General features: G+C 51.5%; 1 protein-coding gene across 2 annotated transcripts; it reads right to left on the reverse strand.

Annotated features, from left to right (window-relative positions):
- Positions 1–9,740: 9,740 nt before the first annotated feature.
- Positions 9,741–20,094, reverse strand: LOC132248624 (uncharacterized). 2 transcript variants are annotated; one of them, XM_059722318.1, is made up of 13 exons: positions 19,969–20,094; positions 18,397–19,345; positions 17,355–17,860; positions 16,846–16,955; positions 16,408–16,530; positions 15,948–16,030; positions 15,447–15,552; positions 15,250–15,345; positions 14,625–14,732; positions 14,055–14,190; positions 13,623–13,717; positions 12,746–12,898; positions 9,741–12,512 (listed from the first exon to the last, which is right to left on the reverse strand). In XM_059722318.1, exons 3-13 carry the CDS (start codon positions 17,857–17,859, stop codon positions 12,369–12,371), a joined length of 1,659 nt encoding a protein of 552 aa, XP_059578301.1. In that variant the 5' UTR covers position 17,860; positions 18,397–19,345; positions 19,969–20,094; the 3' UTR covers positions 9,741–12,368. The 2 variants fall into 2 exon arrangements, with proteins under 2 accessions (XP_059578301.1, XP_059578303.1); XM_059722320.1 differs by having other exon boundaries at positions 18,397–20,094.
- Positions 20,095–21,553: the final 1,459 nt, after the last annotated feature.

Consider the following 21,553-nt stretch of genomic DNA (forward strand, 5'->3'; position numbering starts at 1 on the left):
CGCCCCCAGGTCCACGCCCATTTCCTACTTCGCCCACGCTGCACGCTCCCCGGTGGCCCGCGGTCCTGCGAGCACATCAGTTGACCCCCAAGTGAATGACTTATAAGGGATAGAGAGCTGAGCCGGAAAGAATTAAGGGAAGTGCTTCATATATCAGGTGTCAAATATGATATGAAATACTCCACAGCTTTTTCCGTGAAGTTGGAGGGAAAGGAGAACTGTTTCTTTTCTCCCTCGGACACGTGGAAGGAGCTGGAAAAATCCTGTCCTGATCTAACACGAAGAGAGAGAATCACAATTCCTTGAACAAAATTTTGACGTGTCTGTTTATTTTAATATGTAGCAAACCCCCCAGATTTTCTTTTTTCTTCTAAAATGCATTCCCTCCCCTTCCCGACATTCCCCACCCCCTCTCTATTCCCAATAGATATGTATAAGTGAGCTAAGACATAGGATAAGCTTCAGCATTTCATTTTAGTAGCAACCCTGCTCTGGACAACACCTACTAGACAAGGACCCCTTCCCAGCCTGGAGAGGCAGCTATCCCCCCTGCCCCCTCTTCAACCAGGGACTTGCACTCTGCTTCTCTTCCCCACCTGGACTCCAGCCTTCCACTGAGTCTCTTTCTCCTGCTGCCATTTTGAGAGAGAGAGGGAGAGAGAGTGTGAACCAATAACTTCATGGGGCTGTGTAGTGTGTTGTCTGTTTAATAAACCTGTTATTTTGAAACCCCGAGTTGGGTTTTTGTCTGTTTCCTGACTGTCTCCTCCTTGCCACCACTTATCTCTCCCCCCCAACCCCCGCCCCCATATCTCAGCTGTCTGCCTCCGTTTCCAGCCCCAATCTACCTTAAGTAACCCCAAACCTCAGGTCCTCAGCCAGCTTCTCTCTAGTGCACTGGTTCTAATCTCTGTTCTGGCAACTTTCACTCCCTACGCTTTAACTCTCTCTCTCACGTGCACCTTCTCCCAAGTGTCCCAGGTACCTGCAGCACACCCATACATACCGGATCATCCAAGTTAGGAACTTACCTATGTGTAGGTGGGTTGTAGGTGTGTGAACTGATGAGTGTGTGTATGTATATATATGTCATTGTGCGCCTGATATATGAATGAGTGATCTGTGTATGTGTATTGAGTGTGCTGGTATGGACAATTGATTTTTGTCTAACTTTCGGGGTGTATAGTGTATGTGCTTGAATTGGTGATAGGTATGCTTGTGCCTAGGCTAATTTGGATGTGTATGTGCCTGAGTTGGTAGTGCGTGTGTGTGTGTGTGTGTGTGTGTGCGTGCGCCTGCACGTGCATCCAATTGATTTGTGGGTTTGCATATGCACAACTGTGTCACACCCTCCTATCTAACAGCACAATATTGAGATCCTGAGAGCTGGCCTGACCCCACAGGGCAACACTCGAATTAGTTGTGAGGTACTGTGGTAGTGAGATACTGCTGCTGGGCTCCAGAGGCACTGAAGGGTCAGCTTCCCCTCCACTTCGGGAGGCTGCTGAGGGGACAGCTTCCCCCCCATGTGAGAAGCCTTCACAACCCCTGTTACAGAAGAAGAGGACTCTTGGGCTAATTACCTCAGAAGAAGCCAAATCCAGGATTTATTTACTTTAATCATACAAGTAATCTATAATTAGGTGACCTATCTCAGTTATATTTATACCAAAGTCTAGTTTAAACCTTTTAACAGCTAGTAGATAGATTCACAAATGCTTGGGTCGAAGGGACCTCAGTAGGTCATTGAGTCTGACCACCTGCCCTGGGCGGGAAAGAGCGCTGGGGTCAGACGACCCAAGCGAGGTGCTTGTGCAGCCTCCTCTTGAAGACCCCCAGGGTAGGGGAGAGCACCACCTCTCTTGGAAACCTGTTCCAGACTCTGGCAACCCTTACGGTGAAGAAGTTCTTCCTAATGTCCAACCTACTTCTACTCCCCGTCAATTTGTGGCCATTGTTCCTAGTTACTCCAGGGGGTGCCCTCGTAAATAGAGAGTGTCCTCTTCCCTGCTGCCCTCCCCTGATGAACGTATAGGCAGCCACAGGATCACCTCTCAGCCTTCTCTTGCGAAGACTGAAGAGATCTAGGTCCCTCAGTCTCTCCTCGTAGGGCCTTGCCTGCAGGCCTTTGACCATACGAGCGGCCTCCTCTGAACCCTCTCGAGGTTGTCCACATCCCTTCTGAAGTGTGGCGCCCAAAACTGGACGCAGTACTCCAACTGTAGTCTGACCAGTGCGGCACAGAGGGGAAGCATCGCCTCCCTGGACCTGTTCGTCATGCACCTCCTAATGCATGATGAAGTGTGGTTAGCCTTGTTGATCGCTTCGTCACATTGACGACTCATGTCCGTCTTGGAGTCAACTCCCTTTCCGGCACTGTGCTGCAGAGAAGGTCATCCCCCAGCCTGTACGTGGGTTGGTGGATCTCTTTGCCCAGGTGCAGCACTCTGTACCTGTGTTTGTTGAACTGCATCCTATTTCTTTCTGCTCGTTTTTCCAGCCTGTCCAGATCTGCCTGGATCCGTTCCCTACCCTCTGGTGTGTTAACTTTGCCCCGTTATTTGGTATCATCTGTGAACTTGGACAGGGTGCTCTCCACGCCCTCGTCCAAGTCAATGATGAAGACATGGAATAGCACCGGTCCAGGGACCAAGCCTTGCGGGACTCCACCGACCACATCTTTCCAGGTCGATATCGACCCGTCCACCACCACTCTCTGGGTGCGACCCCTCTGCCAATTTGCCACCCGCCTGACCGTGTAGTCATCTCCATCACAGCCGCTCAGTTTATTTACGAGAACAGAATGAGATACGGTGTCAGAGGCCTTCTTAAAGCCTAGGTAGATGACATCTACCTCGACTCCTGCGTCTAAGCATATTGCGACCTGGTCATAAAAAGAAACCAGGTTATTCAGGCAGGATTTGCCTGCAATGACTCCATGATGATTTCCTTTCAGCATCATGTCCCCTGCTGGGCTCCCATAAATGTGATCCTTAATGACTTTTTCTAGAGTTTTCCCAAGGATAGTGTTGACACGAACTGACCTATAGTTTCCTGGTTCCTCCCTCCTCCCCTTCATAAAATCTCACTATTTCCAGCTTTCTTGAAACAGCTGAACAGCAAAGAATGAAGGGAAGTGCTTCATATATCAGGTGTCAAATAAGATCTGAAATACTGCACAACTTTTCCCGTAAAGTTGGAGGGAAAGGAGAAACGCTTCATTTGTCCTTCAGACACATGGAATGACAATCTTGTCCTGATCTAACATGAAGGGAGAGAGTGACGATTTCTTGAAGAAGATGTTTCTGTGTCTATTTATTTATTATTTCTTTAATTAGTTGTGCCATATTGGGGTAGTGAGATACAGCTGCTGGAGTCCAGAGGCACTGAAGGGACAGCTTCCCCTCCATTTTGTGAGGCTGCTGAGGGGGAAGCTTCCCCTCCATTTTGTGCGATGCTGAGAGGCAGCGTCCCCTCCATTTTGTGTGATGCTGAGAGGCAGCATCCCCTCCATTTTGTGAGGCTGCTGAGGGGACAGCTTCCCCTCCATTTTGTGCGATGCTGAGAGGCAGCATCCCCTCCATTTTGTGAGGCTGCTGAGGGGACAGCTTCCCCTCCATTTTGTGCGATGCTGAGAGGCAGCATCCCCTCCATTTTGTGAGGCTGCTGAGGGGACAGCTTCCCCTCCATTTTGTGCGATGCCGAGAGGCAGCGTCCCCTCCATTTTGTGTGATGCTGAGAGGCAGCATCCCCTCCATTTTGTGAGGCTGCTGAGGGGACAGCTTCCCCTCCATTTTGTGCGATGCCGAGAGGCAGCGTCCCCTCCATTTTGTGAGGCCGCTGAGCAGGCAGCTGCCCCTCCACCTGAGAAGCCTTCACAACCCCTGTTACTGAAGAGGAGGACTCTTGGGTTAATTACCTGAGAAGAAGCCAAATCCAGGATTTCTTTACTTTAATTGTACAAGGAGTCTTTAATTAGGTGTCATTAGTCAGTTATACGTATACCGAAGGCCACTTTAAATCTTTTAACAGTTACTAGATAGATTGTTGTTTCCTGAAGGCTGAGGTGCTCAAGAGGTTGGCTATATAGTAACATTGTTTTTACCTCTAGACATTTCAGCACAGGCATTCAGGGAAGTATATGACATGACATGACATGACATTATTACCACTTCCTTTACTGCTTTGGTTAGTGGATTTTCGTACCTTAGTGAAATTAGTAATATTAACACATGGTCGATGGTGCAATAACAATCTGTTGTAACTATTTAGCGTGTGGAGCGGTGAGTGTGGTCGTGTTAGTTGAAGCCATCGGGGTCCTGGATGTGACCAAGCAGTGAGATATTGCTCTGGGGGTTTCTTGGTTACGTCTTGTCTTTGCTATGTCTTGTCCCTCTTTGTCCCCAGCAGTTTGGCAACTTCATTCAATGTACAAAGGGGAGAACTAATGACAATGACTGTCATGTCATGCAATGGGAGAGCATTGAATGAGCCCACCGAAGGGATGAAAATGCTCAGACCATTACCATCTCTGGACAGTCGGATTGCTTTGTTACAAGAAATGCATTTAAAAGCTGAAGATGATTATAGGCTAAAAAAGCGGTGGGTATGGTCTGTATCCCACTCTTCACGCAATTCTTGAAGCAGAGGTACAGCTATATTCATTCACAAACAGATTGCTTTCACATTCATTAACAGATGGGTCAACTCTGAGGGGAGGTTTGTACCACTAAGAGTAGTGGAGATGCTACCTTTTTGTCATACAGTACCAATATGTCAGCAACAAAGTCCAATCTTTTGGGTGGTGATTGGAACTGCGTATTGGATACGGTGCTTGAAAACTCAGTTACCGTTAATAGAGTCTATCAGAAAACTGAAAACAAGCCCTCTTATTTATTAAAAAGACACAGGATTGGCTGATATATGGAGGCATAACCACCCAGAGGTGAGAGACTATACCTGCTTCTCCTCAGTTCACTTATCGTACTTCAGGATTGATTATTTTCTTATACCCAGTCTCTGGTTTCTGCCCAGTCTCTCGTTCCTTGTTTAGGTGCAGAAATACACAACATCTTAATTTCTGACCCTGCTCCCATTATAAGAGCAATTGATTTAAATCACTGTATTAAGAACAAGGGAAACTGGAAGCTTCATACTTCATTGCATAAGGATACTAAAGTCTGTGAGCGATGGAGAAATTGATCGCTTAGTTTATTGAAGAAAACAGGCATTACATGTCATCTGTTGTGATCATTTGGGGAAGCTCAAAAAGCTACGTTTAAGGGGATAATGCTTTGACCAAATACTGCTAAATGATTTCTTTGATCAGCTTCTAAAGGTTGTTTTTTTGCTTCAGCCAATTCCTTTTTCTCTCGCTTGCCTATTTGGCAGTCTGTCGTATTCACGTTCGCTAGATGGACTTCTCAGTGTTCTAGACATTTTAAATGTTCTTTCCCAAAATCTTCTTATTCCAAAACTTCAAATTTTTCTATTATAATGACATGCTTATTCTCCCTGCCTCTTGTGATTGGCTGCCAAGAATCGATAGTCTACTGCAATCTGTTACTGGCGGGGACGGTGCATGGGGCGCTGGAAGGCCGCCAAGGCCGAGCTTCCCTGAGCACGGCCAGGCTTTCAGCGCCGCGTGCACCATTGGACCCAGTGGGTGCTGCCTGTGAGCTGGGGCTGCACCAATGTGCCTAGCACCTGGCCGGGTGGCTGCAGGGGAATCGCTGCCGCCGAGGGAAGCACCTGGGCCCCCGCAGCGCATGTGTTACTTGCTTTGGTGTGGTTTCTTTGGTGTATTTCTGTGATGACATGAAAGGAATCTAGAGTTTTACTTCTGTTTAAATATTGCAGTAAGATTCCCCAAGGGTGTAAATTAAAATAATAATAATTCAAAACTAGATGAAACCAACAAAACATTTGCGATTAAATTTTTATTGCAAAATTATTACTTTAAATACAGGATTTTAGGGTATTCACTGACCAAATGCCTTAACAGAGTCAAAACTTCTCACCCTTCAAACGGCTACATAAAGCTGTCCATGTGTAAACACAGGCTTAGGAATACAAACACATATTTTGTCTGACCTTGTGACTTGGTCATAGTCATAGAATAAGACGGCCCTTGTACACGTGACTAACGGCTCTTGTATATGTGAGGAAATAGCCCATTTAAGTGGCTTCGTTGCCCATTTTTAACCATTTAAATGTGTAATGATGTACAGGTTGGGTAGCATGTTAAGATTTAAATGAGTTTTTACATAGCAAAGTAAAACACATCCCATGTGTATTAGTTTTCTTCATAACATATTACAGCGCTATTCCTCACATGTACAAGGGCCCTATCTGGAGGAGGCGATGGGGATGGTACATGGGGTGCTGGCAGCCTGGGAGTGCTGGAGGAAGCTCGGGCTTGGTGGGTATCCAGTGCCCCATGGCCCATCCCTGACACCTTCTCCGGCTGCCATCCTGTCACCTTCCCAGGGCAGCCAGCCCATTTCCGGGTGGTCCCGGGTGGCAGGAAGGCAGCAGGGATGGTGCATGGGGTGCTGGAAGCCCACCAAGCCCAAGGCTGGGGAGTGAGCTGCCAGTGGTTCATGCAGCCCCTGAGCTGCACGGGCCTCCAGTGCTGCCCTCTGTGGCGGTGGCACCCCCCGGGCAGCACCCACCCGCTGGCACCCCTCCTGGGCAGTGCTGGGAGGGCACTACCACCATGCAGGGAAGCACCAGGGGCCCCCAGCAGCTTAGGGCCCACTGGCACCTCACAAATGGTCTTATTCTGTGTGTCCAGAGCACTTTTGGTTGTTTCAGTTGCAGCATTGTGATTGGCTGCCGAGACAACCATTCAGAGTGCTCGAGACAGACAAAATAAGCCTCTTATGATTATACATGAACATCTTTAACATGAGATTGCATTTCAGCTCAAGAGACTAAATATGATTATAAGTGGCGTGACAAGGCAGGTAAGGTATTGACTAGAAGACTTTAGGAAGAGGCATCAAATAGGCAGATCTCAGCAAGAAATACCTCCAATGATAAGACGCTATTAGATTAGAAGGTATATAAACTGCAGGAAGTTATGGAGGAGATGCATTCCTTAAAGTGCGGGAAAACTCTGGGGCCTGACAGTTTTCCATCTGACTTTTAGAAAACTTTCTTGTACAGTCTGGCAACATTTATTATAAGCTGTGTACAATGCTGTGTACAAGAAAATAGTAGAAAATAGTTGAAAATGGAATTCTGTCTGGAGAAGCAAGAACAGCTTTATCTATTTTTCTACTCAAGAAGTGAAAGGAAGACTTAACATGTGGAGCCTACCGCCCAATCTCATTACTGAATGTTGATAACCAGTTTCTCACAAAATGATGAGCTCTAAGACGTAGTAAGGCGATTCCATTCTTGATACATGCTGTTCAGGTAGGTTTTATAAAGGGTACTTTGGCCTTGGATAGTTTATGCAGCTGCCTGACTCACCAGCAGCTGTTCTCTCACTACACGCTGAAAAAGCATTTGACAAGATTGATTGCAAATATCTGCTCTTAAATTTACAAAAATTTGGTTTTGGTGAGAAATCCATAAACTGGATATCAATTTTAGCCACAGCTCCCTCCCAGCAGGATCCCCGAATGGTGTGATAGCACCTTCCCTCTGCTTGGAAGAAGGGATGCGTCAGGGATGGCCTATTTCTCCACTCTTACTCAGTGTAGCATTGGAGCCTCTGGCAGCAGCTATTAGGCAATCAACTTGCACTGAGGGGATCAAATGCTTTTACATGCAGATGATATCCTAATTCTTTTGAAAAATCTAGGAAATTAATTATCTCACCTCTCAGCTCTCTTCGAGTCAGTTTGGTGCCTATAAATGTGCTGGTTTGCATTGTAATGAGAATGCTACAGTGTGGCCTCACCATCACCTGTATCAGCCTGCACAGATTTAAAAATGAGGCCCCTCATTGAATGAGATTTGGATAAAGCATCCTGTGGCCGTTTCTAAACCCACAGAGCCTCAGTGCACACGACTGCAAAGTGTTTTAATATAGCGGCTCTCCAGGAACCGCTCTAATTAAAACGCCCCCTGACTGCCCGCCGCCAAGCACATGTATAGGCATCCTGTGTCTTTAAGCATATATGCTGAGCAGTCTACAAATGGCCTCAGATAACTGGAAAAAACGGGATATAGATACAGTAAAATCTATCATTAAGGATGGTAGCCTTGCATCTTATGCTTCTATGTGTGATATGTTTCAGGTACATAACAAAGAGGAGAGATTCTACAAAAACTATGTGCTCAGGTGAATAAGACATGTAGGAATATATGGAGTAATTTATTACAAGGGATCTGAGTTTTCCATTTCCCATGCGAAGACAGAGTATAAAGCGGATTTCCCTCTTTACTGGCATACCGCATCCACCCAGGAGTGCGCACAGACAGGGGTGGGGATCTGCCCACCCACCTGCCAGAGCCTGCAGTAGGCAGGCAGCAGGGGGGGAGCTGGGCTCTGCTCTACTGCAGCAGCCGCTGCCTTCTGTTGGGGCAGGGGGCTATGAACCAAGGTCCCTTGCGCAGGACCTCTGGCAGCTGGTGGCCCCCTCCATTAGGGCTGGGGGTCAGGGGCTTTGGATGGGGGTGAGGGACACCAGCAGGACTGGGGGCAGGGAAAGTTGTGGCAGGGCCTTACATTTTAATCATGCTGTGGGAGGTGGGAGCGGGGGCGTGTTTATCAGGGAATTTGAATGTTTCTTTTCAGGGAAAACCAGGATCCCTGTTTGTCTCATCCCTTTCCAATTGTGTATGTGTTATCTTCTAAGGATAGTTCTCACTTTGTTGGTAATGCATACAATAATAATAAAGTTTAACATAGTATAATATCCAGCAAATGTTATCATTAAAGGTAAATGGAGGCAGGATTGAGAGATACTGTTAGCAATTGAGAAATGAGGGTGCGTACAAAAGTGGTCTGTGCACATTTTACAACACTGTAATTTCGCGCATTTTTATAGCACTCTAGAGTTACAGCACCCTTAAACATGACAGACGGGCAGTGTTTGCTGCGGGGATCGTCTGATCCTCTCTGCACTTTCCACATTTGCAGGTAGGGGGTGCTCCGCACCCTCCTGGAGCTTTTCTGCTGGTCAAATATTTGACATCAGCGTACAAAAGTTATTTAAAGTGCGGTAGCTTGTTAAACTACCGTATAATACAGGGTTCCAAATTCAGTAGCTATTTTTAAAGTGCGGTAAAGTCACGCGCTTCTGTTAAATGACAGCAATAAAGGACTTTAAATGGCAAAAAAAGCAACCTCTGTCCACAGCCTGGGATAGTATCTGGAAACCCCTTTGTAAAACGTTTAATTCATTGCCTTAAGGCACAGACAGAAGTGACAATTCTTGCCTGAACTGGGCCCCTGGAAGTGCTCTACAGCCATGACCAAGCAGAAGCGCACAGCTGCAGAGCGCTTTCAAAGGGCCTGATCCCGTGAAAATCAGAACCTTCGTTGTATAAGGGTTCAGATGGAGACACTCCAGAACGGAGCGCCCTCCGTAACTTTTGTCTGCGCTGCCTCCCAGCCCTGCTGCTGTTTTCAGAAGGGGAGGGGGAAATGGAACAGAGGGAGTTTGGTACGGGGGGTTTTCAGGCGATGCTAGAGGATGGGGCAGGTGGGTCGGAGCCCCCCTGAGGTGTGGGGGCTCCATTCCAACCCCCCAGCCTCCAGCACTGGCTGGGAAACCCCCAAATGATCTTCTGCTCCCTTTCCCCGCTCCCATTAAGAAAACCATGCCAGGTCTGGAAATGGGGGAGTCGCGTTGTGACGGAAGAGCGGATGAATGCTTGCAACCAGCCTAAACAACAGCTGGCTTCTCCAACCTCGGGACTTCTGTTGGGTCTAGGAGATTGTTGTAACTCACGGCACTTCCTGGAAAATGCCATGAGTTAAAACAAGGGGATGATCTTCTGTTTACATCTCATAAGATATTTGTGGAAAGGATTGTTTGTTTGCAGAAAAAGGATTGTTTCAAGCAAATGGTAAACTCCCAGTGTACCTGCATTCTCGGAAGGGTTAAAGAACTTCTGCATGTTGCGTAAATGGAAAAGATGACATATGCAAATAGACATAACTGGGCTCAGCATGAAGAAATAGGGTGCAATATGAATCTTCTCTTAAGTTTTTCAGTTGATTTCTTTTGTGGTTTGGTATCCCTGAAAAGCTAGATGTATGTCTGTTAGTTGTATATAATGTGAAGCTCTCCCCTTCCTCAAGTCTCTACTAAATTTATAGCCTGTACGCTTCATTATCTATTTTTGTCTTGCTTTCATATGGCTTTTTTATTGTACTTTATTTATTAGTTCATATTATCCCGGAGGTTTTTTTTGGTTTCATTTCATTGTTATAACAGGGAAAGTCATCTTATCATTACAAAAGGAAAGCCTGGGTATGCGCAGATGGGTCAGAGTGTCTGGCAGGAAAGTGTGATTGAAAGTGATTGACAGCTTTTACCTTGGCTTGATTGGCAAAAGTACTATGATTGGAGTTAATAAAGACCCACTGTTTGGGCGCTCGTAGCGTTCAAGGGAAGGATGAATGTGAGAGTGCGGGTCAAGTGTTGGCGTGTATGCACAGTTTCTGTATGGTGAGAGGGTGCGTTTGCGGGAGAGCTGTGCCTGGCTGCCTCTGATTCTGTGAGACTGGCGAGTATAATTTTCTGTGCTCCCCATGGACGGGGAGAGGCAGTAAGACTGAACAACCCAGTCCCAGGTGACCTTCCTGCCTTCCAACCTATTTGAACCTCCTTGGATTGACAGCCTGGTTTCATCCTCTGGATTGCCATAAATTTCTGCCCCATTCTTAACTGTCTGTTTCCTTGATCCCATTTGCCATTTTCCTGTTGTTTTAACTGGGTCTTCCAGTTGATTGTGATATTTAGTAAAGTACTGCATCGGTATTATTGTGTGTGCTTCCCATTGTTTACCTGCCTTGTCATTATCACCCTTTATACTCTTTATTCTCATGTTCCTCTTAGTCCTAAAGCAATCCCTTTTATGTTTTTGAACCCTTAATCTAATTTCAGTGCGTCTCTCGCAAACACCAACCAAATTCAGAGGGGTGTCCCAACCAAGAGGCCTTGAGCAAGGCCAGTGCTGCTGGCCAGTCTGATTGAACCATAATCCTCCTGTGCACTTATAACATGTGGGCATCCTGGGGCCGGTCAAATCGTTGACCCACCCACTTGTCTTAGGGCTAACTGCCCGCCTCCCTCACCTGCCACAACCTTGATGATACAGGTGAAAGATGAGAACATGGCAGGAAGCTGCCCACTTACTTGCACTGTGTAACAGGAGGCCCTTCCTGCCCACCTATTTCTGGGCTAAGTGCCCGCCTCTCTTTCCTGCCACACCTTGGTGATACAAAAAGATGGTCTTAATTAAGCGGGAGGCTGTCCATCTCTGGCCCCGATTCCAGAGGATGTTATCTGCAGCTCCAAATCCTCCCCTATGCTGCAGCTCATGTCTCACAGCTGGCATCCCAGTTCTTAGCATCTTTGGCCCCATCCTGGGCCCCATAATCCTCCAGTCTGGACTCCAACTGGCTCCTTCCAATCAGGCGGCCTACTCAGCCCTCATTCTGGGCTGTCTACCTCCCTGCACTCTTCCCCCTCTCAGGTGTGCCCCACACCCCGGGACCTTTGGCCACACAGGCCCTGGCCTCCCCTCCAAGGCCAGTTAGAAACCCCAGGCCCTTGGCTCTGGGCGTCCCTCACAGTGGGCCCCTGGCCCTTTTGACCCTTCTGGTCCTGGCCCCAGCACTGACCAGTTGAGGGTGCCTCAAGTCAGGGTTGTGAGCATCTAGTCCGCTCTCTCACAGGGGTCCGCCATCTCAGGCCTACTATGGGGTTACCCACCTGGTTGTGGGAGCTGGGGTTATTAAGGCGCCCCGACCCGCCTTTCACCGGGGTGGTAACTGGCCTGCCATTTCCTGGGGGCTCCCACGCCACTAGGAGCCCCACCAGGCCACCCATTCCCGGCAGGGTGCAGTTTTCGGTCGTGCCCAGGACCAAGAGCCTCCTAGCCATCCCCATAAGCTCTTTCCCTTACCGCCTGGTTGTTCCTGCTGCAGCTCAGCGAGGCGATGTTTCTGCCTCCGCTGGCAGCAGCAGACTGCAGCCTTTATATACAAAGTTGTCAAAATGACTGCTGCCATCAGGCACTTGCTAGATGCCTAACCCAGCCCTTAAAGTGGCAGGCACTAGCAGTGCCCTGCCACACGCTGATACCTAGGGCTTATATACACGGCTCCGACCTCCCCTACACCGTGTCCCATGCCTCGCAGTTGGCATCCGTGGCCTCACACCCAGCCTTCGCTTGCATCAGGATGGATGGGGCTGCTGCGGAGAGGAGGGGATCCTTGAGGCACTCTCCAGATGACTGTGCCTCTGCAGCTCTTTGGGCAGCTGATGGAAGCATTTCAGGATCAGGAGCTTCCTCAGTACCCTGACGGGAATTTCCTTCTCCTGCAAGGGTACACAAACCAGTCAGGGACTCCAGGGCCACCAGGGACAGTCAGGTAATGACACTGGAGCCAGCACAATCCCAAACCAGCCCAAAGCCATGTCTACCAGACGCGTTGTCCCCTACCAAACACACACCGTCTTTAGCTTCCCTACCCAGAAATCACCCTCTCCTTGGCTACAAGTGAGAGAGTGTGTCGTGCCACTCATTTCCTGAATCCAACCATGCTGCTCACCTCTGCCCCCGTCAGGTGGCCAGCTTGTCCCAGGATGGCATAGAGCAGAACCACCCCGGCCTGGCTCACGTGCAGCGTGATGTGGTGGATCCCCAGCAGCGCCCTCTGTGCAAACGCTCTCCTCTGGTCTTCGGAGAGGATCTTCCTGAACGCCTGAAACCCACAGGACACAAGGCATTGGCGCATCCCAGAGCCAGATTCCCTGTCAAGGAACTGGAATGCGTTGCCCTTCTGATGGGCTGTGTGGAGAGGGAGAGCCCGGCTGGAGCCATGGCAGGTCACTCTGCTTGACAGCCTTTCAAATCCTTCAGCTGATGCAAAGTCCAGATAAGGAGAGGAGGACTCAGGTCTTGTTCCCCTCTCCTGCCCTGGCCTTCTCCCTGCCTTTCACACAGGGCTGTCAAGTAGCCTGGGATGGGAGCTCACAGTGTTCCCTACTGAAACCCAAGGGGAGGGTGGTTCTGCTCTTTAACTGTGAAGAGAAGAGCACAGCATGTCTGCGCTTCTGCACAAAATGGGACTTTCTGCAAGGATCTGTTGGAGCAATGGCGGGTGTGTGCTGGCCACCTGCCAACCACAGGTCAGGGCTGCCCAGCTCAGGACCTCCAGTGTCAGTCAGGGAGGGACAGTGGGATCCTGCGGGAAGTCAGGGGATTGTCCTTGGGCCACATCAGTGTGACACCATGCAAGACATACAAACCGTGGACACTGCTAGGACTCGGGCCTACAACCATGCACCCTTGTCCCTCACTCTAAGCCTGATGGAGGGTGCTGTGGGCTGAAGGTACAGCCTTCCTCCTGAAGGCAGGAGGCAGCTATTCCAGGGAAGCAGCCCCACCCCCCGAGCTGGTGTACAGAATGGGCAGAGCATCCTTACCTCTCCCATTGTGGCCAGATCGATGTAGAGAAGGATTCGGCGGGGCTGGTGCTGGCTGATTGGCCACAGCTCCTGTGCCTCTTGGATGTCTTGCCCTAGGACAGAGAGAGGCTGGTCAGAGCTGCTGTTCTGACTTCAGAACTGAAAACATGTGAGCGCTCTGATCTGCAGACCCTGGGACTGGTGCCATGGTACAGATGATGTCTAAGAGGGGAACCTCCCGATCTCACTGAAGGTAGGCTGTAGCCCAAGGGTTACGTAACACCCTACAGTCCCTCCCCTGAGCTCTAGGCTACTTCTGTTGCCCTCCCTGAGGCCACTTTGCCTTCACACCTCTGTCAACTCCCCGCTATGTCACCTTCCCAGCTTGCAGACCCTGGACAGGCTGATTTTCTTAGGTGATTCCCACAGCTGGACTCAAGGTTTCCATACCCTTCTGATGCAGCAAGATCTTGTAGAGGTGGGAGAGGCCCTCCTTGGCCTGGCGGCTGATCTCCTCCACTGGGTCGCTGATGCACAGACCCAGCAGGGCCACCAGGTCACCCACCAGGGGCACCTTGGGCGAGTCCTAAGGAAAGGCAGAGGACAGGGGAGTCCATCTAGGTCTGACCGGCAATCCCCTCAGGCTCTCTGGGCCGTGTGCATCTCCTGAAGCCTGAGAACGAAATCCCTCTGCCTGCCATACAGCAGGGAGCCAAGGGTCTAGCAGCGGGCCCCCCTGAGGACTCCCTGCATTTGTTGCTCCAGGAGGAGCAGCAGGGCTCCTGAGACAGGCATGAATCTGCCTGGAGCACTCTATGGCAGCTGCTGCCCTCTCCTGAGACGGGCTCTTAGCCAGGAGCACAAGCCCTTGAATCAAGCACAGCCAGTTCCCAACCCTCACTCTGCCATGCAGGGATCCTCTCTCCTATCCCGCACTTACCGCTGCCACTGCTATCCCACAGGCTTTTTCACCAGCCCTGCCTCTGCCTAAAGTCAGCACCTGACACAAGGCTCATTTACCTCAAACTGTGGGAGGAGGGAGACTGCAAAGCAGAGCAGGCTGGTGGTGATCTTCATGGCCGTGGCTCTGTCCCTCTCATCTTCCACCTGGAGCCACAAGGTCAAGTGCTGTGGGTGGAAGAAGTTCATGGCAGTGGACACGTGCTTCTGTTGTACCAATGATCCCCACCCCCGCTCCCTCCTGAGTGCTGCTCCTTTAAGCCCAGGGTAAAACATCAGCCTCAGGGGGCCAAACGCTGTAAGAAGGGATTGTTGCACTCAGCACGGCCCTGCCCCCAAACACCCTTTCCCAGCCCCGACCCCTCCCTCTGCATCTCAGGGATGGTTTTTATCTCTTAAAGCTGGGACCAGACTCTGTCTCAGGGCTGCTCCTCTCCTCCCTGAACATAGACAGCATGACAGGAAGGAGAAAAAATCCTGTATCCGTGCCAGGCTCCAAAGCCCAAATCCAAAGGGGCATCCTCCACTCTGTGGGTAATCCCTGAGGGATCGGCATGGTGAACTCGCACCAGACTCCTGTCTCAAGGAAGGAGCCAGGGATTCTTCTCTGAGGACCGGCTCCTGCAGTGCACAGCCCATTGAAGCTGCCCCCGTCCTAAACCCAGCCTCTCCCCATGGTGCTCACCTGCCCGATGAACTGCAGCCTGGCCAGGCTGGGGGCAGTTGCCAGCAGGCACCTCAGCGTGGCCTCCAGGTACTCCACGCTGATCCGCTGCATGCCCTGGAAGAGGGCAGAGAGCCAAGAGGGTCAGTGCTGGAAAGTCCTGTGCCATGTCTGCCAGGGGATGGCTGGTGGGACTGTGCGGTGAGAGAAAGAGGTACCTGGATGTGCTGGCTGTTGTGCCCTGTGGCCATCAGGAAGGTCTTGTGGAGGGTGGTGTAGAGGAGGCGCGATTCCAGGGCTGGCTCCAGGGCTGGCTTCAGTTTGCTGTCAGGAAAGAGGAGCCTGTCTGGATGGAGCTCTGTAGGCTTGGGAGTGGCTCTGATGTGGGCAGGTCTCGACAGGGAAATAGGCACCCAGAGGCGATACTATGAATTGAAACCTCAAGGAAGGCTGAAGTGTGCCACCATTTACCCAGGGTTGGCCCACTGACCCCTCTGCTGCCCTGCCCACCGATCCTTGACCCTCCTACAGTATCTGCACGGCTGGCCCTTTGCTGAAGGCCCTTGTGTCATCACTACAGGGAAACTCAGTACCCAACCTGGGGAAAGGACACATTCCCACCCCATCAGCAAAGCAGAGGAACTAGTTTAGGTGGGGTTGGGCCAAGGAGGATACTGAGCAGTGCTGCAGTTAGTGAAGTTAGACAAATGACCAAGTACCTGAGGATGCAAACAACAGCCATGCTGTAAGGAAGGATGGTGCTGGGCTCTTCTTCACACTGGGACAGCTTGTCAATCAGCACCTGAGAGACGCATGGGGGAGCGTGAGAAGGAGACCTCACAGTGCTCCTGGGGCACCTGGATGCCACCGCCCACCTGGGCCCCCCCTACCAGTTCTCTCCTCCGCCCTCACTGAACACGGCTCTCCTCTTCCCTCCGACACGCTCATGAACACCCTGTTGGTCACCCGGTTTCCCCACCCGCTCCCACACCTGTCCTCCAGCCCTCTCTTTCCCCTAACACCCTGTACTCATTCACCCCACAATGTCTCGCTTCTCTACCCCCTATCCACACACCTAGCAACACCTGCCCTCTCCTCTTCACTCCAGCTCCCATTCACACATCCTCTCCTGGCTGCTTAACTTCTGACCCGAAGCAGCCAGTGCTCTTTTGAACTCACCACAATCCTCTCCACAAGTGCCGCTTTGCAGCAGGGCGGCTCCAGGCTGTCCTCGCCCCTCTCCATTGTAGCCAGGCACAGCGTGGGGACGGCACGGAGGAAAGTGAGCCCCTCATTCACAGTCTGCATACACCGTAAGTTACAATGGGAAAAGGCCGGCTCATGGGGAGCGTGGGGCTCAGATCTGGTGGTATCCCCTGTTCTCAATCCACATCTCCTCATGGGCAAATGGGGTCTGGCACAGGGGTGGGGTCTCTGTGGGGAGGGGTCCCCAGGTTGTTTGGGACAAAAGCACATCCGACGAGGGTCCCAGCCCACATGGGCTGCACGTGCCCATCAAAGGCTGTGGCTCACTCGGTTCCTCCTCCCCAGAGGGCCACATGGTGGGAGAGTGGACGGGCTGGTGCTGGTGCTGGTCCAGCTCTGGGATGTTCCTACCTGGTCCGTGCTCTGGAGGTGCCGTAGGATGACTGAGAGGGCGGCTTCCTCCAGGTAGGTGAAGTCCTCCCTCTGCTCTTCCTCTGCCTTGTAGAAGGGCAGGACTGTATCTGCAGGGAGAGGGAGAGACTGTGATGCCTGCTGCTGCGGAGGGGAAACAGAGGGGCAATGCAGAGGAGAGGTGTGTCCACGTTCCTGCAGCCCAGGAAATGGCCCCGTGGCTGCCCAAGTGCTATATGGCCCCTCTCCATGCACTGCCTCAGGCCCCGCCTGTCCCAGCACCCCAGGGAGGTGCCTGCCCCTCTGGGAGATTCGGGGACCCCCACGTACAAGGCTCCCTCTTCCCGCTCCCCACCCAGGACCATGTCTGTGGCCCCCACTGGGGGTGCGAGGCCTCCTGTCACTCAGGCTGTTGCTCTGCCTGGGATCCCCCGGCCCCATCACAGAGCGACTCACTGCACTCAGGGGTCACTGCCCTGTTTGCACAGGACGTCTGGGTGTCACCTCACCTCTGGTGGTGGCAGCATGTTGCTGGAGGCCCACAGCCTCCTGGGAGCTGTCGCTGTCCTCCCTGGAGGAGCTGGAGCCCAGCTTGAAGCAGGGCCTGTGCAGCTCCTGCCCTGGGGAGCCTGGCTTCTCCTCCCAAGCCACATGTGGAGTGGCCTTCGGCTGGGCTTCAGGGCTGGGGTCCTGGCTGCTGTGTTTGGGGCTGGGGCTGGAGCTGCGCGGGGGCTGTGCCTGGGTCTCTGGCAGTGCTGGGCCCTTCCTACCCAGCTGTATCCTGGGCCACCTCCATCGGGGCCTGACTGGCTCCTCTCCCTGCTCTTCCGTGGCTGCTGGAGGTGCCCTTCTTCTCCAGCCCACGAGACAGTGCCACCATCGGCCTTTCGTTTTTGCAGCCTCTGCCTGGTGGTGGCCGCCCTGCTCCTCCTCCTCAGGCTTCTTCCTGTCCTTCTCCTGTCCTGGGGCCATCCTTGCCGTCCTCTTTCTGAAGATCCGCCTCAGTCTCTCCATCCTGACACAGGAACAGTCAGGAGAGTGGGTTCAAAGCTGTCTCTCCCTACTTGTCTGTCTGCCCCTTCCCCGAGCTGGGTGACTCCCCCACATCCCATGCTTTCCCCTAAATACTGGGTGCCAGCTATTGGCTGTCAGAGCTTTGCAAGCTGTTGGCTCAGGACCAGAGACCTTCAGTTAGTTTGGACTAACAACTCCCTCCTCCTGCCCTTGCCTGCTCTCCTCATTCAAGTCAGGGGGACTGAACGTTGGGACTCAGGATACATCCTGGGAAGTAGGGCACCTTTTCTGGGAGCTGGGAGCACTCAGAAACTCCACAGATTTGGGCCCCCCGGGACACATGGCCGGGGGAATGGCCCCTGGCAAGGGAGGTGTTGGGACATCCACTCCTTGGGGATGTTTGCAAACACACTGATGATGGCGCTGGAGAGCCCCAGAGGAGATGTCATCACTTCTGGGCATATGGTTTCCCGCCCACAGCTGCTCCTCCCTGGCCAGAAATGGGAAGGCGGCTGGGACAGGCTGCGGACCACTCACTTGCCCTGGAGGGCTGGCGGACTGCTAGGTAGAGTCTCGCAGTCCCTCTGGCTGGGTTCCTCGCCTTCTTCTGTGGTCCTTGGCCTCAACGGGTCCTGCCTCCCAGGAGTCTCTGCAGCTGCTGGGCGCCTCAGTAGATGCAGCTAGGTGGATGTGTCTTGTACCTGGAAGGGGACTCTGCCATGTATTAGGAGACTTGTTGGAATATGCCGTCGTGCACTGCCCCTTCCCCTACAAACACATTAAACACTTCCCTTTCTCCTGCATCCCTCCCCCTTCCCCCTTCCCTTGCTCTCTCCCAGGCATAACTGCCCCTCCCTGATTTCCCCTTACAGCCCTCGGTGGCAAAACTGGATAAAGTTGTACAGGCGCGTTGCCCCTCATGGCTGCTCTTGGCCTCTCTTCTCAGAAGGCGCGCTCCCTCTACCTTTTCTTACCCAGTTCCTTTTTTCCAGACAAGGCCTGTACTCATGTTTTGCACCCTAAGTATATCTAACACGATATCTCCTTAACCAACAACTGTTGTTGCCTCTATGCTGGCGGGGTGCCAGATGCCATCCGTCCTGGCTGGATAGGGAGACCTGGAGCAGGAAGGATTTGGCAGCCTGGAGTCACCAGGGCAGGCAGAGATGGTCTGAATCAAAAATAAAATACACAGACAAGGTTAAAGCACAAGCAATTCCTATCATGTGCTATTCAGGGCTTGGCCTCCAGAGTGACTTGGGCTCCTCTGCACTGCTCACACGCTTGGGAGAAAACATTAGTAATCCCCAACCTGACATCAGAAAAGACCATTGCTTCCCTGCCAGCTTCACAACCACCTGCGCCTCAGGGTGCATTGTCTCATTACCTGATCCTCAGCTGCTTGTGCAGGGGAAAGGAGACAGGAAAGAAATCCTCCTCTGGAACAGGCTCTCCTGGGACTCGGCGACGGTCACCAAGAAAATCACTAACAACAACAAAAGGTGTCTTTCATTCTCATGGAGTTGTCTGAAATAGTTGCATCTGTTGACTGTGGGGCTACGAAGGAAGTGAATCCTTCAGTTCGATCAGTGAAGAAGGGTCGGGATTGAGCGACATCTCTGTGGGTTGCAATGTTAGGAGCTGTCTACGCTGTTAGCTAATAGTTTCATGGGTGAGTTTGAGGATGTGACAGGCAGAAGGAGGAAGGAAGACAAACATTTCCTAGACGAAACTGCATCTTTTGGAGCCGCAACCTGGTAATCTGAGGTGTGATCCTAACGTGGCGCTCATTTTTGGCTGCCCTATTTAACCACGGGGGGCATGGCCCTCTACGTCAGACCTCTTGAGCGTACATTGACAACATTTCGTAGAGGCAGGACACTGACTGCCGTGCTTCCCCTCTTTCACCTCTGTCAAGGTTCGGGTGTTAGGTGTGTGTTGTGGCAGGGTTGAGAGCAGGCTGGTACAGGGCTCGGCTAATGGCGTGTATGGGATGGTCTGAACAGGGCTGATGCTGCCTGAGGAAGGGGTTGCTGAGTCCTGGCTGCAAGCCTTGCTCACCTCATGTTGTGGCAGAAGAGGGGGCAGCTTTCCCCATCCCTCACTTACCCGCTCCTCTCCAGATGGAGAACAGCCGTCAGCACCGCTCCGGCCGCCGACTGCAACTGACTGCCGTTCCCCGGCGCCGGCGCGATGATACGAACGCTGCCGCGGCAACGCCCGGGGATGAGTTCCGCCAGGCCCCTCCCCCTCCCCCCAGGCTCCCCCGCCCCCAGGTCCACGCCCATTTCCTACTTCGCCCACGCTGCACGCTCCCCGGTGGCCCGCGGTCCTGCGAGCACATCAGTTGACCCCCAAGTGAATGACTTATAAGGGATAGAGAGCTGAGCCGGAAAGAATTAAGGGAAGTGCTTCATATATCAGGTGTCAAATATGATATGAAATACTCCACAGCTTTTTCCGTGAAGTTGGAGGGAAAGGAGAACTGTTTCTTTTCTCCCTCGGACACGTGGAAGGAGCTGGAAAAATCCTGTCCTGATCTAACACGAAGAGAGAGAATCACAATTCCTTGAACAAAATTTTGACGTGTCTGTTTATTTTAATATGTAGCAAACCCCCCAGATTTTCTTTTTTTCTTCTAAAATGCATTCCCTCCCCTTCCCGACATTCCCCACCCCCTCTCTATTCCCAATAGATATGTATAAGTGAGCTAAGACATAGGATAAGCTTCAGCATTTCATTTTAGTAGCAACCCTGCTCTGGACAACACCTACTAGACAAGGACCCCTTCCCAGCCTGGATAGGCAGCTATCCCCCCTGCCCCCTCTTCAACCAGGGACTTGCACTCTGCTTCTCTTCCCCACCTGGACTCCAGCCCTTCCACTGAGTCTCTTTCTCCTGCTGCCATTTTGAGAGAGAGAGGGAGAGAGAGTGTGAACCAATAACTTCATGGGGCTGTGTAGTGTGTTGTCTGTTTAATAAACCTGTTATTTTGAAACCCCGAGTTGGGTTTTTGTCTGTTTCCTGACTGTCTCCTCCTTGCCACCACTTATCTCTCCCCCGCAACCCCCACCCCCATATCTCAGCTGTCTGCCTCCGTTTCCAGCCCCAATCTACCTTAAGTAACCCCAAACCTCAGGTCCTCAGCCAGCTTCTCTCTAGTGCACTGGTTCTAATCTCTGTTCTGGCAACTTTCACTCCCTACGCTTTAACTCTCTCTCTCTCACGTGCACCTTCCCCCAAGTGTCCCAGGTACCTGCAGCACACACATACATACTGGATCATCCAAGTTAGGAACTTACCTATGTGTAGGTGGGTTGTAGGTGTGTGAACTGATGAGTGCGTGTATGTGTATATATATGTCATTGTGTGCCTGATATATGAATGAGTGATCTGTGTATGTGTATTGAGTGTGCTGGTATGGACAATTGATTTTTGTCTAACTTTCGGGGTGTATAGTGTATGTGCTTGAATTGGTGATAGGTATGCTTGTACCTAGGCTAATTTTGGATGTGTATGTGCCTGAGTTGGTAGTGCGTGTGTGTGTATGTATGTGTGTGTGTGCGCGTGCGCCTGCGTGTGCATCCAATTGATTTGTGGGTTTGCATATGCACAACTGTGTCACACCCTCCTATCTAACAGCACAATATTGAGATCCTGAAAGCTGGCCTGACCCCACAGGGCAACACTCGAA

The sequence above is a fragment of the Alligator mississippiensis genome, chromosome 1 (assembly GCF_030867095.1).
Source record: "Alligator mississippiensis isolate rAllMis1 chromosome 1, rAllMis1, whole genome shotgun sequence".
NCBI classification, from domain to species: domain Eukaryota; kingdom Metazoa; phylum Chordata; order Crocodylia; family Alligatoridae; genus Alligator; species Alligator mississippiensis.

Bases quoted from the DNA above. Each gene is read 5' to 3' on its own strand.
- LOC132248624 (XM_059722318.1), bottom strand. From the start codon at position 17,859: ATGGAGAGACTGAGGCGGATCTTCAGAAAGAGGACGGCAAGGATGGCC. The intron at 16,031-16,407 runs GTGAGTTCAAAA...TGCGTCTCTCAG, and splicing joins CACTTGTGGAGAGGATTGTG to GTGCTGATTGACAAGCTGTC. The intron at 14,191-14,624 runs GTAAATGAGCCT...GCCTTTCCTTAG, and splicing joins CCCTCCTCCCACAGTTTGAG to GACTCGCCCAAGGTGCCCCT.